The sequence below is a fragment of the Capricornis sumatraensis genome, chromosome 10 (genome assembly GCF_032405125.1).
Source record: "Capricornis sumatraensis isolate serow.1 chromosome 10, serow.2, whole genome shotgun sequence".
Classification (NCBI taxonomy): Eukaryota; Metazoa; Chordata; class Mammalia; order Artiodactyla; family Bovidae; genus Capricornis; species Capricornis sumatraensis.
Genome location: NC_091078.1, coordinates 58,975,360 through 58,990,279, shown reverse-complemented (window position 1 = coordinate 58,990,279; position 14,920 = coordinate 58,975,360). Strand labels below are relative to the sequence as shown.

The following is a 14,920-nucleotide window of genomic DNA, read 5'->3' as shown; positions in this document are numbered from 1 at the left end:
CTTCTGTCCTGTATGCCACTTCTAAACTTTGACAGCTCTTACATGCCTGTTTCTCCCAGGCAGCTTCTGTTACATCACAGGGGCCTTATATGGGGATGTCCTATCTCAAAGGTGCCTAATTCTCCACCGTGTCCTACCAGCACTTCCCAAACCAGCAGCCCCATGATGCAGATACAGTCGTTACTGTTCAAGTCTGAAAGGAACCAATACACAAGTGTTTCCATTATCTACCCAAAAGAAAACAGAATATATTATATAAGCACAGGTAAATATATCTTTAAATATATCTGAATTACAATGAAGTTTATGCTGAAATAGTAGGAACACAGGTACAGTGTAAAAGCTACAGATCAAGCTGAAGGTAGGTTAGAGATCCGCTGTAACAGCCAGAGAAGTGCCAAGAGAGAGGTCATGGGGGGTGAGGAGAAGGGGTCAGAATAACTGGGGAAGGCTTCACAGCAGGAGGAAGACCCTGGAAGACACGAACTACTTGGACAGGGGAAGAAAGAACCCCAGAGGTGGGCAGCAGCATGAACACGGGCCCAGAGGCAGGAATGAGGATGGCATGTGGCAAGGCCACGGCCACAGCAGGACCAGAGCCCGGGCCCAGGAGACACCTGGGAGCCAAGGATGCAGAGGGGCCCTGGGGACGCAGCAGGGGCGGCCCGAAAGCCTTGCTGGGCCTCTTCTCCACGGGGTGCACTTTCTGATGCTGAACAAAGCTGCTGTACCACTTGAAGGCTTTCCCACACACCTTACACTCATAGGGCTTCTCTCCGGTGTGAACTCTCTGATGCTGAATGGAGGCAATCTTCTGGCTGAATGCCTTCCCACACTCCTTACACTGGTAGGGTTTCTCCCCAGTGTGGATGCGCTGGTGGACGATAAAAAGTGACCTACACCCAAAACCTTTCCAACACTCCTTACATTTATAGAGCTTCTCCCCAGTGTGCAGCCTCTGGTGCTGCAGGTAGGCGGCGCTCCGGCGGAAAGCCTTGCCACACTCCTTACATGTGTATGGCTTCTCCCCCGTGTGGATCCTCTGATGCTGGGTCAAGGCAGTGTTGGAACTCAGACCTTTGCCACACTCCTTACATTCATAGGGTCCTTGACCAATGTGATTTTTCTCGTGTACGATACAGTCGTAGCTGGACTTGAAAGCTTTGCCACACTCCTTGCACTTGAAGGGCTTTTCCCCAGTGTGGCTCCTCTGATGCCGAAGGAGCTTTGAGTTATATCGGAAGATCTTCCCACATTCTTTGCATTTGTAGAACTTCATGCCACCTCGAAGTATCAGATTGGGGTTCAGATTGATAGTCTGCCACACTGCCTTGCTTTCAAAATCCAAGTGCTGAGACCCGTTCGTGAGAGGCCCTCCCACGGGCCTGCCGTGGGCCTCTGTGCCCTCGGAGGCTTGCTGCTCTACCGCTGGCTCTTCTGTCTTGATGCCCCTCTCACCACCTGACCAAAGAAACCACAAGGTTCCTCGTTACTGAACTGGAAGGGAAACGGGATCCAGCAGTCCTGGTTTTCTCTTGTAGGATGTGATTTTTTAAAATACACCCATGAGATGGTTATGAGCTTCCATAAAGGAGGATGAGAGAGAAAAAGAAAAAACAACAGCATAAACTGGACAAGCGACGACACTGCAGTCCAGGAAGTGCCTCTTATAAGGAAGGGCGGGGCAATGAACCAGGGCAGGTGGGGTGGGCAAGTGAGAGCTTCAAGAGTGGGAAGGAAAGGAAGCAAGAGGGGAAAAAAGAGCAAAAAAAGGATGGGTGAGGTAAGATGGACCAGCACGAAATGCGGACAGGCTTCAAAAGAGAGAGAGGGAGACCCCCCAAGCAGGGAAAAGACATCGGTGAGATGAACAGGAGCAGCTAGCAGCCCGGAAACACACAGTGAAATGATGGACCCCAATGCCCCACCTGGAAGCCAGGAAACCACCCCCAACTCTGAATTCTACATAACAACCAGATAATTCTACTTTAAATATTTCACATAATATTCTGGGATAAAAGATTCTTTATTTTAGGAAGTCAGAGGGAGCATAAGGTGACTGGAGAACTGTAAGCCACTGTGCTGTTACCACTAAAGGAATCACTTTTTACAACATTACAGTATGTATGAGAAGTGAGCCCTGAAAAGTTTCTTCCTAAAGTAAAGAAAGCCCAAGTAATTAAAACCTTCCAGGACTGACTGGTAAGCAGACTGGAAATTTTAGGATGGGTGGGTATCTTGAGAGTGTGGTATTGGAGGAATATTCTTGCCCTTTCCTCTATGGCCCCATTTAAAACAAATTCATTGTAAACCACAACATTATGAAACTTTAAAATACTAAAAATTATATAAATATTAAAAAGGCAAATAAAACCATAGATACGGTACAAATCAATCAGTCTGATGCACAGAATCACACTTTCCTTAAAGTATGGCTGAAACCCTATCACCCTGCCATGAAAACTGTCCTTATAGGTTCGGGACAGGAACTCAGTACAGGTCAGCGAGTGTACCGAGTCAGCTATAGGGAGCTTTGCTCTCCACTGCAGACGAAATATTTCCAGTAAACCAGGAAGGCGAAACCAGAAGGTGCTAAGGACCCTTACTCACCTGGACAGATGCCTCTCAAATCCTCTGTTTCCCAGGGATCGGGGTCCCACGGAGCTTCCCCTCTCTCCAGCTGGGAGATCAGATCAGGTCTGGGGAATGGAGACACTACTCCAACAAGAAAGAGAGACAGACAAGTTGAGGGGAGACATCCAGAGCTGTTACTGAGATCCCTCTGCCCACCCCAAGGCAGGCGAGTCGAGCTCGGGGGAGAAGGGGACTGCCTGGGGGACCAATGAGCCACACAGGGGTTCTGAGGAAGGGGTCCAAACTGCACTCCATGGCAAGATCAGGGAGACAGTGATTCTCCCCAGGGAGAAAGTGCAAGTTCGCCCTGACTCAGAAGAAAGGACATCCCCTCAGGAAGGATGAATGTATCGATATCCTGGGAGGCTCCTGCACACAGGAGAGGGCCCACATCCACAACATTACAAGGACAGAACTGAGGTCACGTGGGGGCACCCCAAGAGTCCTTTCCCTCAGGGTCCAAAACCACGCTCTTCCCTGGAAAGGAATAAAGTCCAACTTCAAAGCCAAGAGGAACCTGGGATTTCCCCACCCAGCATCTCCACAGAACCCTAAGGACTACTAGAACTCCCAAGACATCTGAGGAAGATATCAGCTATCAGAAGGCCACTGAGAGACCTTACCGAGGGAAGCCACGTTTGCGTAATTCTCCAGCATCACCTCCCTGTACAGGGCCCTCTGCGCAGAGTCCAGACTGGCCCATTGGTTCTGGGTGAAGTACACGGCCACGTCCTCAAAGGTCACTGGCTCCTGAAACAACAGGTTCCTGCTCAGGCTCTGAGTGAGGGCCGGAGGGGGCCAGTGTGAGCTTCAGGGAAGAAATGGACCTGCCAAGGTCTGTGACTCTGAGCCCCGTGGAAGGTCTGTTCTACGGACAAGAGCACTCAGTACCCCAGCCCTCTGCCGGGGCTCCTACCTTTAAATGTGGAACACCAAGGCTATCCCACTTGCTCAGCTCTGCGGCTCCAAACTGTCATCCCACCCTCACCGCCTGGCATCTGGGGCTCTCCAGGCTGTAACTGTGTTAACCTCTTATGTTCCTGTCTCCATGGAGCTGTCTCTATAGGACCCACAGACCTGAGGTACCCACAACCTGTCACCTTATCTCTGTACACCAACTACTCTCCCCGTCTCCTCTCAGCCAAAGTACACGTACACCGCTGCACTATTCCCTGCTCCAGTTTCTCCTTGGCCTTCCCCACCAGCTTCCACTACACAGAGAGGCCACTCCTTAGAAATAGCCACAGTACAGCTACGTGTTAAAAAAAAATGAAATCAGAAAATTCTTTACCATGATATATAACAACAAAATCAAAATAGATTAAAGATCTAAATGTAAGACAGGATACTATAAAACTCTTAGAACACACAGCCAGAACACTTTTTGACATAAATCACAGGAATATCTTTTTCAGTCCGTCTCCCAGAGTAATGAAAAGAAACACAAAAATAAACAAATGGAACCTAATTACACTCAAAAGCCTTTGCAGAGCAACAACCCAAAGTAAGAGAAAATATCTGTAAACAATACGACTGACAAAGGATTAATCTTTCAAATTTACAAACAGCTTATGCAGTCAATATTAAAAAAAAAATCCAATCAAAAATGGACAGAAGATCCAAACAGACATTTCTCCAAAAAAGACATACATATGGCCAAGAGGCATGTGAAAAGATGCTCAGCATCTTCAGAGAGACTATTAGAGAAATGCAAGTCAAAACTTCAATGAGGTATCACACTGTTCAGAACAGCCATCATCTAAAAATCTACAAACAATAAATGCTGGAGAGGGTGTGGAGAAAAGTGAACCTCCCCACACTGTTGATGGGAATGTCCACTGGCACAGCCTCTGTGGAGAAGAGTACTGCTGCTGCTAAGTCGCTTCAGTCATGTCCGACTCTGTGCGACCCCATAGACGGCAGCCCACCAGGCTCCCCAGTCCCTGGGATTCTCCAGGCAAGAACACTGGAGTGGGTTGCCATTTCCTTCTCCAATGCATGAAAGTGAAAAGTGAAAGTGAAGTCACTGAGTGAGTCGTGTCCAACTCTCAGCGACCCCATGGACTGCAGCCTACCAGGCTCCTCCGTCCATGGGATTTTCCAGGCAAGAGTACTGGAGTGGGGTGCCATTGCCTTCTCCAGGAGAAGAGTACAGAGATTCCTTAAAAAGCTAAAAACAGAGCTACCAAATGATTTAGCAATCCCACTGCTGGGCATATATCCAGAGAAAACCATAATTCAGACACATGTACCCCAGTGCTCACTGTGGTGCAGCGCTGTTTACAACGGCCAGGACATGGAAGCAGCCTAGAATGTCCGTCGATGGAGGAGTGGATAAGGAAGATGTGGTCCATATATACAATGGAATATTGTTGCTGATGCTTAGTAATTCAGTCGTGTCTGACTCTCTTGTGACCTCAAGGGCTGTAGCCCACCAGGCTCCTCTGTCCATGGGATTTACCAGGCAAGAATACTGGAGTGGTCGCTATTTTCTCCTCCAGGGGGTTCTCCTGCGCCTCCTGCATTGGCAGGCAGATTCTTTACCACTGAGCCACCTGGGAAGCCCACAATGGAATATACTTGGCCATAAAAAAAGAATAAGATTATGCCATCTGCAGTAACATGGATGGACCTAGAGATAGTCATATTGAGTTAAGTAAGTCAGATGGAGAGAGAGACAATCATATGATGTAGCTTGTATATAGAATCTTAAAAAAAAAAAAGATACAAAAGAACTAAACAGAAACAGACTCACAGACTTAGAGAACGAATTCGTGGTTACCAGAGGGGAAGGTCAGTGGGGAGGGAAAGATTGGGAGTTTGGGACTGACATGTATACACTACTATGTTTAAAAGAGATAACCGACAAAGGCCCACTGCACGGCACAGGGAACTCTGCAGTATATTCTGCAATAAGCTATACAGGAAAAGAATTTGAAAAAGAATAGATACTTGAATATGTATAACTGAATTGCTGTGCTGTATACCGGAAACTAACACATTGTTAATCAACTATACTACAAAATGAAATAAGAATTTTTTTAAAAACACTCCCAATATTTCACAAATTTCTTTTCATTCCTTCTTACCATATTAGAAAGCCAGCTCTCCTGAAGGAAACCGGCAGCCTGCCTATTCTGGCCTCTTCTCTGAACCACACATCTTCAAAGAAGGCTGGCTGTGTGCTGTCCCCAGGCATGGGCACATCCCCTGCCCTGCATCGTGAGCTTCATCCCACTTGCGAAAGTTCACCCTCTCTGTCTCCCCGGGCCACCTCCATCATCCCACGAGCGATGTAAACTCATATTCATAGACTAGACCCTAGGCACCAGGCTCTTGGGTGGTACTTCTAAATCTTGTCTGTCATTTACTCTTTACAACACAATGTGAAGTCAGAGTTATTTACCCCCATTTTTCAAAGAATGAAACTAAACTTCAGAAAAATTCACTACTTTGTCCAAAATCACACAGCCAGGAAGTGACAGAGCTGGGAGTTCAACCCAAACTTGTTAAACAGCAAACCTGGGCTCCTCCCACACAGTGAGCTGCCTCCGACACAGAGTTCATGAACTTCTCCAAACATACAGCCAACCCCTGAACCTCCTGGAGTCGCCCCTGTCTGGAGAAGATCTTTTCACACCACAACTTCCAAAATCAACAGTCAATCCATCTTTATCAGGCTACCTCCAGGCCATACCGGGCCCCTCCCCCAGTCTGGACTGAAGGGTCAGCTATTTCAGAACAGCACACATCCTCCTAGAAGCTAGAGCCTCTGCATCTTCTGAGACACAAGAACAGTCTCGAACGGCATCCACTGGCTACTGTTTTTGCTTCTATGGACAGACCACACGATGCAGGCACCACATGCAGCCTGGGATCCCAACCTGGAAGGGGTTTCCTGATTTCTGCACCTTCTCACCTTGATGACCCCACAGATGATTCCACTTCCTGGGAGTCTCACTACCCTATGCAGTCAGTGTTCTTTTCAGCCAATGAAAATGAAAACACCTACCCACTGGGGCTCAGCTAAGCCCCTAATTCTCTGAGTGTCCCAATCTCTCCCGGCAGCCCCCAGAGCAGCCTGTGCACTGGAGATGGCACAGGGGACAGGGAGAAGGGAACACTCTCACAATGGCTGCTGGAGGAAGCAGGGAAGAAACACATCCCCAGGACAAATGCTGGTAACTGCTCCTAGCTACTCTCCTCACTTTACACTCGGGCCCTTACGAGGGGGTCCTTTCCAAACCAAAACTAGGGAATTCAAAAGGAGAGAGTGAAAGAAAAAGAACATAAAAGAACAAATTTAGAAACTTCTCAAAGGAGAGCTGACCCTTAAACTGGGCACTGACAAAGTCCACAGGGCCCCTGGAATACTTGAGCCCCAAATCCAAACATCAGATAGAACCATGATGTCCTGTGAGTAATCACCGATTCAGCAACAAGGCATTAAGGGATTCTGAGGACAGCGGCCACAGCCTGGTAGGAAAACCAAAGTTCACTCTGCTTCCCTCAAGTCAAGTCCCACTCCCTCACATCCCCAGAGCTGCTCGCACAGTCTTCCCCACCCAGTACCATCTTCCTTGACACGCTGTTCTTCCCACCTGCTTTCAGATATTCCCAGGTATCACGAGTCCAAAAAAATGCCCATTATAAAGGGGAACTTGGGCTTCACTGGTGGTATAATTTTTAAGAATCTGCCTTGCAATACAGGGGACACCGGTTCGATCCCTGGTCTGGGAAGATTCCACATGCCGTGGAGCACCTAAGCCCATGTGCTGCACCTACTGCAGCCTGCGTGCCTAGAGACCGTGCTCCACGAAAAGAGAGGCCACTGCAACATAGAAGCCCTCAAACCGCAATGAGAGAGTGGTTCCGCTCACAACTAGAAAGCACAGCGACAACTAAGACCCAGTGCGACCGAAACTAAGTAAAACATGTTTTTTTAAATAAAGGGGAACTCACTATTTAAAAATAGTTGGGCTGTTGATATAATTTTCTTCCTCCTGTGGATGCTCCCTGTGTGCCTCCACCTTATTTTCCTCCACTGTATTTTTTAATCATCTGACAAATTACACTTTTATCGTGTATCTCCCTCTCACCAGAATGTAAGCCATGAAGCAATGATTCTGCTTTCTTCATTATTGCTTTCCTGGTGCATAGTAGGTTTTCCTAGTAGCTTCCCTAGTGGCTGGCAATAGGTAAAAGCTAGTAGTAGCTTTTCCTAATGTCTGGCAGATCCAAGGTGATTAATATGAATTTGGGGAAAGAATTAATTTCAAAAATGTTCAATCACAAATAGAATTTTGACGCTTATGAAGAAGGTCAGAAAAGAACAACAAATACCACTTTCACAGTGAAATGCCAGGGCACATCCATTAAAGCTGATGGTTGATAATTTACCATGCACTGAGGTTCTACTTTCGGTAAAAGACTGAAAAAGCAGCATAAATATAGCTAATCAAGTAACATAAATATCTTTGCTTGCAGATGAAATGGCTATCTGCCTAAAAAATATCCAAGACCCAAGAAAAGAAATGAAAAACATTTACAACTGACAAGATAATTCATTCAGTTAGCTAGATATAGGATACATGAACCAAAATGATTAGCTTTACTAAATATCACTATGAACGATTAAAAGACAAAATGGGAGAAAATAAGATGCCATTCATATGAAAAGAGCTAAGAGGAGACCCAAAAAACCCTGCAAAACCAAGATGAAGAAAACGAAATGACTATTAAATAAAACAGGAACTGAATAAATTAGAGTATACAGTGCTTCTAAATGGGAAGAATCAAACTTGTAAAGAAGCACTTATCCCCAGTTTTGCCTATGATTCCAATAAAATCAACTTCTCCACCAAAAAAAAAATCAATGGGATGAATGCGGATGCTGGGGCTCATTTAAAGTCATCTGAGAAAAGTAAGTGTGAGAGACTACCTGAGAAGGTTTTGAAGGAAATACATTTTTGAAAGAAAAGATAGGAGGGAACTGAACTCTACCTGAAAAGAACAATACTTTGAGGAAATGAGAATATAAGCCAGAGATAGTGAGAAAAAATATAAAAAGAAATACATAATAAAGGACTATTATCCAAAGTACACAAAGAACTCTAAAAACTCAACAGAAAAATGAAGAACCTGATTAAAAATGGGCAAAAGACCCGAAGAGAAATGTCACCAAAGAAGTTGTACAGACAGCAAACAGGTACACAAAAAGATACTCTACAGCATATATGTTCAGGGAAATGCGAGTGAAAACAATGAGATTCCACAACACACCTAGTAGAATGACCAAAATCCGAAACACTGCCACCACCAAACACGAGTGAGGATGTGGAGCAACACGAACTCTCATTCACAGCTGGTGAAAACAGAAACTGGTTGCAGTCACTTTGGAAGACAGTTTAACAGCTCCTTACAAAACTACAATAAACACATTCCAACCATATGATCCAGCAATCATACTCCTTGGTATCTTCCCAATTAGCTACAAACTTATGTTCACACAAAAACAAGCACAAGGATGCTTACAGTAGTTTTATTCATAATTGCCTTGGAAGCAACCAAATGGTCCTGCAGTAGGTGAATAAACTGTGGTACAATCAATGGAATATTATACAGCACTTTAAAAAGCTATCAAGCCATGAAAAGTCACACAGGAACCTGAAATGAATACTACTAAGTGAATGAAACCAGCATGAAAAGCGAGGATACCAACTACACAGAATTGTGGAAAAAGCAAAAAGATCGACAGTTTCCAGGAAAAGAGGGCAGGACACAGGACTTTTAGAGGCTGTGAAAAGACACTGCATGATATGATAATAGTAAATATGTGTCATTATACATGTGTAACCCACAGAATGTACAAGACTGAGAGTGAACCCTAGTGCAAGCTATGGACTCTGGGTTACTATGATGTGTCAATGTAGGTTCATCAATTGAAATAATGCACCACTCTGATAATGGGCTCTGCATGTATGGGGCCAGAAAGCATACAGGGACTCTGTGCTATCTGTTTAATTATGCTATGAACCTAGTTATCCAAGTCTATGCCCCAACCAGTAACGCTGAAGAAACCGAAGTTGAACGGTTTTATGAAGACCTACAAGATCTTTTAGAACCAACACCTAAAAAAGATGTCCTTTTCATTATAGGGGACTGGAATGCAAAAGGAGGAAGTCAAGAAACACCTGGAGTAACAGGCAAATCTGGCCTTGGAATGTGGAATGAAGCAGGGCAAAGACTAATAGAGTTTTGCCAAGAAAATGCACTGGTCATAGCAAACATCCTCTTCCAACACAAGAGAAGACTCTACACATGGACATCACCAGATGTCAACACCGAAGTCAGACTGATTATATTCTTTGCAGCCAGAGATGGAGAGGCTCTATACAGTCAAGAAAAACGAGACCAGGAGCTGACTGTGGCTCAGACCATGAACTCCTTATTACCAGATTCAGACTCAAATTGAAGAAAATAGGGAAAACCGCTAGACCATTCAGGTATGACCTAAATCAAATCCCTTATGATTATACAGTGGAAGTGAGAAATAGATTTAAGGGCCTAGATCTGATAGATACAGAGTGCCTGATGAACTATGGATGGAGGTTCATGACATTGTACAGGAGACAGGGATCAAGACCATCCCCATGGAAAAGAAATACAAAAAAGCAAAATGGCTGTCTGGGGAGGCCTTACAAATAGCTGTGAAAAGAAGAGAGACAAAGAACAAAGGAGAAAAGGAAAGATATAAGCATCTGAATGCAGAGTTCCAAAGAATAGCAAGAAGAGATAAGAAAACCTTCTTCAGCGATCAATGCAAAGAAATAGAGGAAAACAACAGAATGGGAAAGACTAGAGATCTCTTCAAGGAAATTAGAGATACCAAGGGAACATTTCATGCAAAGATGGGCTTGATAAAGGACAGAAATGGTATGGACCTAACAGAAGCAGAAGACATTAAGAAGAGGTGGCAAGAATACATGGAAGAACTGTACAAAAAAGATCTTCACGACCCAGATAATCATGATGATGTGATCACTAATCTAGAGCCAGACATCTTGGAATGTGAAGTCAAGTGGGCCTTAGAAAGCATCACTATGAACAAAGCTAGTGGAGGTGATGGAATTCCAGTTGAGCTGTTTCAAATCCTGAAAGATGATGCTGTGAAAGTGCTGCACTCAGTATGCCAGCAGATTTGGAAAACTCAGCAGTGGCCACAGGACTGGAAAAAGTCAGTTTTCATTCCAACTCCAAAGAAAGGCAATGCCAAAGAATGCTCAAACTACCACACAATTGCACTCATCTCACACGCTAGTAAAGTAGTGCTCAAAATTCTCCAAGCCAGGCTTCAGCAATACGTGAACCGTGAACTCTCTGATGTTCAAGCTGGTTTTAGAAAAGGCAGAGGAACCAGAGATCAAATTGCCAACATGCACTGGATCATGGAAAAAGCAAGACAGTTCCAGAAAAACATCTATTTCTGCTTTATTGACTATGCCAAAGCCTTTGACTGTGTGGATCACAATAAACTGTGGAAAATTCTGAAAGAGATGGGAATACCAGACCACCTAACCTGCCTCTTGAGAAATCTGTGTATGCAGATCAGGAAGCAACAGTTAGAACTGGACATGGAACAACAGACTGGTTCCAAATAGGAAAAGGAGTACGTCAAGGCTGTATATTGTCACCCTGCTTATTTAACTTCTATGCAGAGTACATCATGAGAAACGCTGGACTGGAAGAAACACAAGCTGGAATCAAGATTGCCGGGAGAAATAGCAATAACCTCAGATATGTAGATGACACCACCCTTATGGCAGAAAGTGAAGATGAACTAGAAAGCCTCTTGATGAAAGTGAAAGAGGAGAGCGGAAAAGTTGGCTTAAAGCTCAACATTCAGAAAACGAAGATCATGGCATCTGGTCCCATCACTCCATGGGAAATAGATGGGGAAACAGTGGAAACAGTGTCAGACGTTATTTTTTGGGCTCCAAAATCACTGCAGATGGTGACTGCAGCCATGAAATTAAAAGATGCTTACTCCTTGGAAGAAAAGTTATGACCAACCTAGATAATATATTCAAAAGCAGAGACATTACTTTGCCGACTAAGGTCTGTCTAGTCAAGGCTATGGTTTTTCTTGTGGTCATGTATGGATGGGAGAGTGGGACTGTGAAGAAGGCTGAGCGCCGCAGAATTGATGCTTTTGAACTGTGGTGTTGGAGAAGACTCTTGAGAGTCCCTTGGACTGCAAGGAGATCCAACCAGTCCATTCTGAAGGAGATCAACCCTGGGATTTCTTTGGAAGGAATGATGCTAAAACTGAAGCTCCAGTACTTTGGCCACCTCATGCGAAATGTTGACTCACTGGAAAAAACTCTGATGCTGGGAGGGATTAGGGGCAGGAAGAGAAGGGGACAACCAAGGATGAGATGGCTGGATGTCATCACTGACTCAATGGACGTGAGTCTGAGTGAACTCGGGGAGATGGTGATGGACAAGGAGGCCTGGCGTGCTGCGATTCATGGGGTCGCAAAGGGTAGAACATGACTGAGCGACTGAATTGAACTGGACTAAGAAAAGAAAGGGAGGGAGCTGAGAGAGCAATACTTAATCTCTTACCTTGATTGTAATATCCTCCAAAATGACTCACATTCTTTTGCAACCAACTCACCACTATGGGACAAAAATCTTTTTAATATATAAATTCATTCCTGTCACATGCTCTGCTTAAAATCCTTCAGCATCTTCCTACTGAACTCAGAAGTGAAACCAGAGTCTTCACAGTGGCCTCTGAGACACTAGTTGGGCCTAGTTGTCCCACCTCACAATAAACTAGTTCCTCTACCCTTTACTTGTCTCTAGAATACACCCAGCTCTCTCCCCTACCGCAGGGTTGATGCATTTGCTATACTCTCTGGAAAGCTCGGCTTTGGCTCTCTCTCCAGTAGTTCTCCAGCCTATTTCTTCCTCATCCTTGAGGTCTCAAGCTCATGTGACCACCTCCATGAGGGATTCCCTGATGACCAGCTTCAAAGGGAGCTTCTTTGAGGCTTCTCAAATTTGAGAGGATCCGTAAGAATCACCCACAGAACTTGCTACAACAGATTCCTAACCCGACCTACCCTCCTCCCCAGTATGATTACTGATCTAGGGTGGCACCTAGCAATCTGCAATTTTAATAAGCACCCAAGTGATGCTGATGCTGCCCATCTGTGGACCTCACTGCTAGGAAGCACTGTACTTGAGCAACAGGTACTTATGATATCAACTTACTTGTTTTTGGTAAAGTACCCTCCATGAGAAAGGAGAACTTGTCTGCATTATTCAGCACTATGTGCCTAGTCTGAAAGCACATATGCAAAGAACAATGCAGGTCTCTCTGGGATACACCTACTATTTGTGGAGCAATCTCTTCAACTGAGAATTTTTCTCAAGCAGTTTCTCACCTAGCAACCTTATTTTTTGTTGTTGTTGCTAATCCCGTATTTCTAACTTATCCCCCACCCCCAACATGTTTCCCTCTAGATAAGATTGTTTTCTATATCTGTGCAAACAACTTTTATTTGCATAACATGATCTGGATTTTCACATTCTGAGGGAATTTCTTGACGTCGGTCCCCTCTTTTCTACTTAATCCTATATATCCAAACACTTCACTCTACACACAAGACTCTTACCTCCTCCACCACGTATTTACAACCTTAGCCCTGGGGATGGACTCAAGAGGGGAACCAAAGCCTCGCCAAGTTAGGCCTTTTCGGTCCCTTCCTAATGACCTGATAGCTAATGTGACTTTTAAGACTGAAATGAAGGTAGGCTCACCTGAGGCCAAGTGGTTTGGAGCATGGCTGATGTCCCCTGGCTCTGTGCACTCCTCCCGCTTTGGAAAAGCAAGAACCTTAAAAGCTAAGAGAAGAAGAGCCATGAGCGCAACGGTCCCTTTTCTGCATCATCACCCACAACCGCCCAGTCTTCCATCTCATTTCCAGCATTGGCAGGAGTCTCTATCATCCCTCCACTGGCTGATGGCCCCCACCTCCTCATGAATTGCTCTAGCTGGTATTCGGGACAATCCACCACCTGCCTCTTCTGCCCAAGAGCCCTCCTGGGACCATTCACACCCAGCGGACGGAGACACACATGACGAATTCGGCCCGTACAGTGCTAGGTCTGAACAAACTTAGAAACCTAAAAAAGTGCTTATGGGGACCACGTCATTGACTCCCAAAAGTGCCTACGGAGAGGAGACAAAGGTGGCTGGATTTGGACTGAGTGAAATATTCATGGTCACATCAGCTATCAGGTGACGGGAGACCCCAAGAGGCTCTCCACCCAAGCAAGCAGGAGACCCCAAACATCAGAAACTTCAGTACCGGCCACAGGGGGCTGTTGGGCCAACTTCTTTTAGACAAAAAAAGATCACGCCTCGGTGGGCAAGGAACTAGACCAGGACTCCAGAGGTCCCGCAACCACCTCGGCGGCTACTGTGAGGCCGAGGGGGCATCCGGTCAGAGGGAGGCGAGTTCAGGGGCAGAGTGCTGAAGAGGCGCTAAGAAAAACGAGGGAGCCGGCGCGTAACGGGACTGGCAAGAGCTAGCCAGAATTTACCCTCTTTCCCTCATAACCCCTAGAAGCGGTTCTCTCAAAGATCATGCAGAACCGAGCGCAGGTGTCCACAATCCCTCTAGGCCGCCCATCTCGGTGGTTCCGGCGGCGAGACCTCACGTAACCCGAAGGGGTTGGGCTTCGGACAGGCGCTTGCCCGTGACGTCATTGGTGGGCGCGGCAACACAGAACTAGGGGCTGGTCCCTCTGCCCTTGTGCTCCAGCCGCTGAGCTGACTAGAGGTTGGATGTCGTGGCACCCCTTAATCTACTCAGATCTCGGCCTCTGGGCCCAGGTATGTGCTGTGTGCTAAGTCGCTTCAGTAGTGTCCGGCTCTGCGACCCCATGGCTCCTCTGTCCATGGAATTTTCCAGGTAAGAATACTGGAGTGAGTAGCCATTTCCTGCTCCGGGGGATCATCCAGACCCAAGGATCGAACCCGTGTCTCCTGCATTTGCAGGATAATCCACCACTGGTCCACCTGGGAATCCGGTGCAAGCAGCTGAATGGTTCCAGTCCTGAGGAGTTCCCAGGAGGTGTACACTACTTATGGTTGCCATTCCAGATAACAGGTACATTGCTCCAGATGTGCCCACGTGGCCTGGGCCCTGTGTCTACACCGCTGTGGGAGAACTGGAAATGGGAAGAGTAGTGCCCACCATTTCAGTGGCCA

The 14,920-nt window shown here is 45.9% G+C and overlaps 1 protein-coding gene across 1 annotated transcript; it reads right to left on the bottom strand.

Annotated features, from left to right (window-relative positions):
• Window positions 1-409: 409 nt before the first annotated feature.
• LOC138087587 (zinc finger protein 621-like) lies at window positions 410-14,335 on the bottom strand. Its single transcript, XM_068982822.1, has 6 exons — window positions 14,251-14,335; window positions 13,465-13,548; window positions 3,258-3,384; window positions 2,611-2,715; window positions 903-1,461; window positions 410-818 (listed from the first exon to the last, which is right to left on the bottom strand). The coding sequence occupies exons 1-6, from the start codon at window positions 14,293-14,295 to the stop codon at window positions 410-412; spliced, it is 1,329 nt and encodes a 442-aa protein (XP_068838923.1). The 5' UTR covers window positions 14,296-14,335.
• Between the last annotated feature and the right edge of the window lie 585 nt (window positions 14,336-14,920).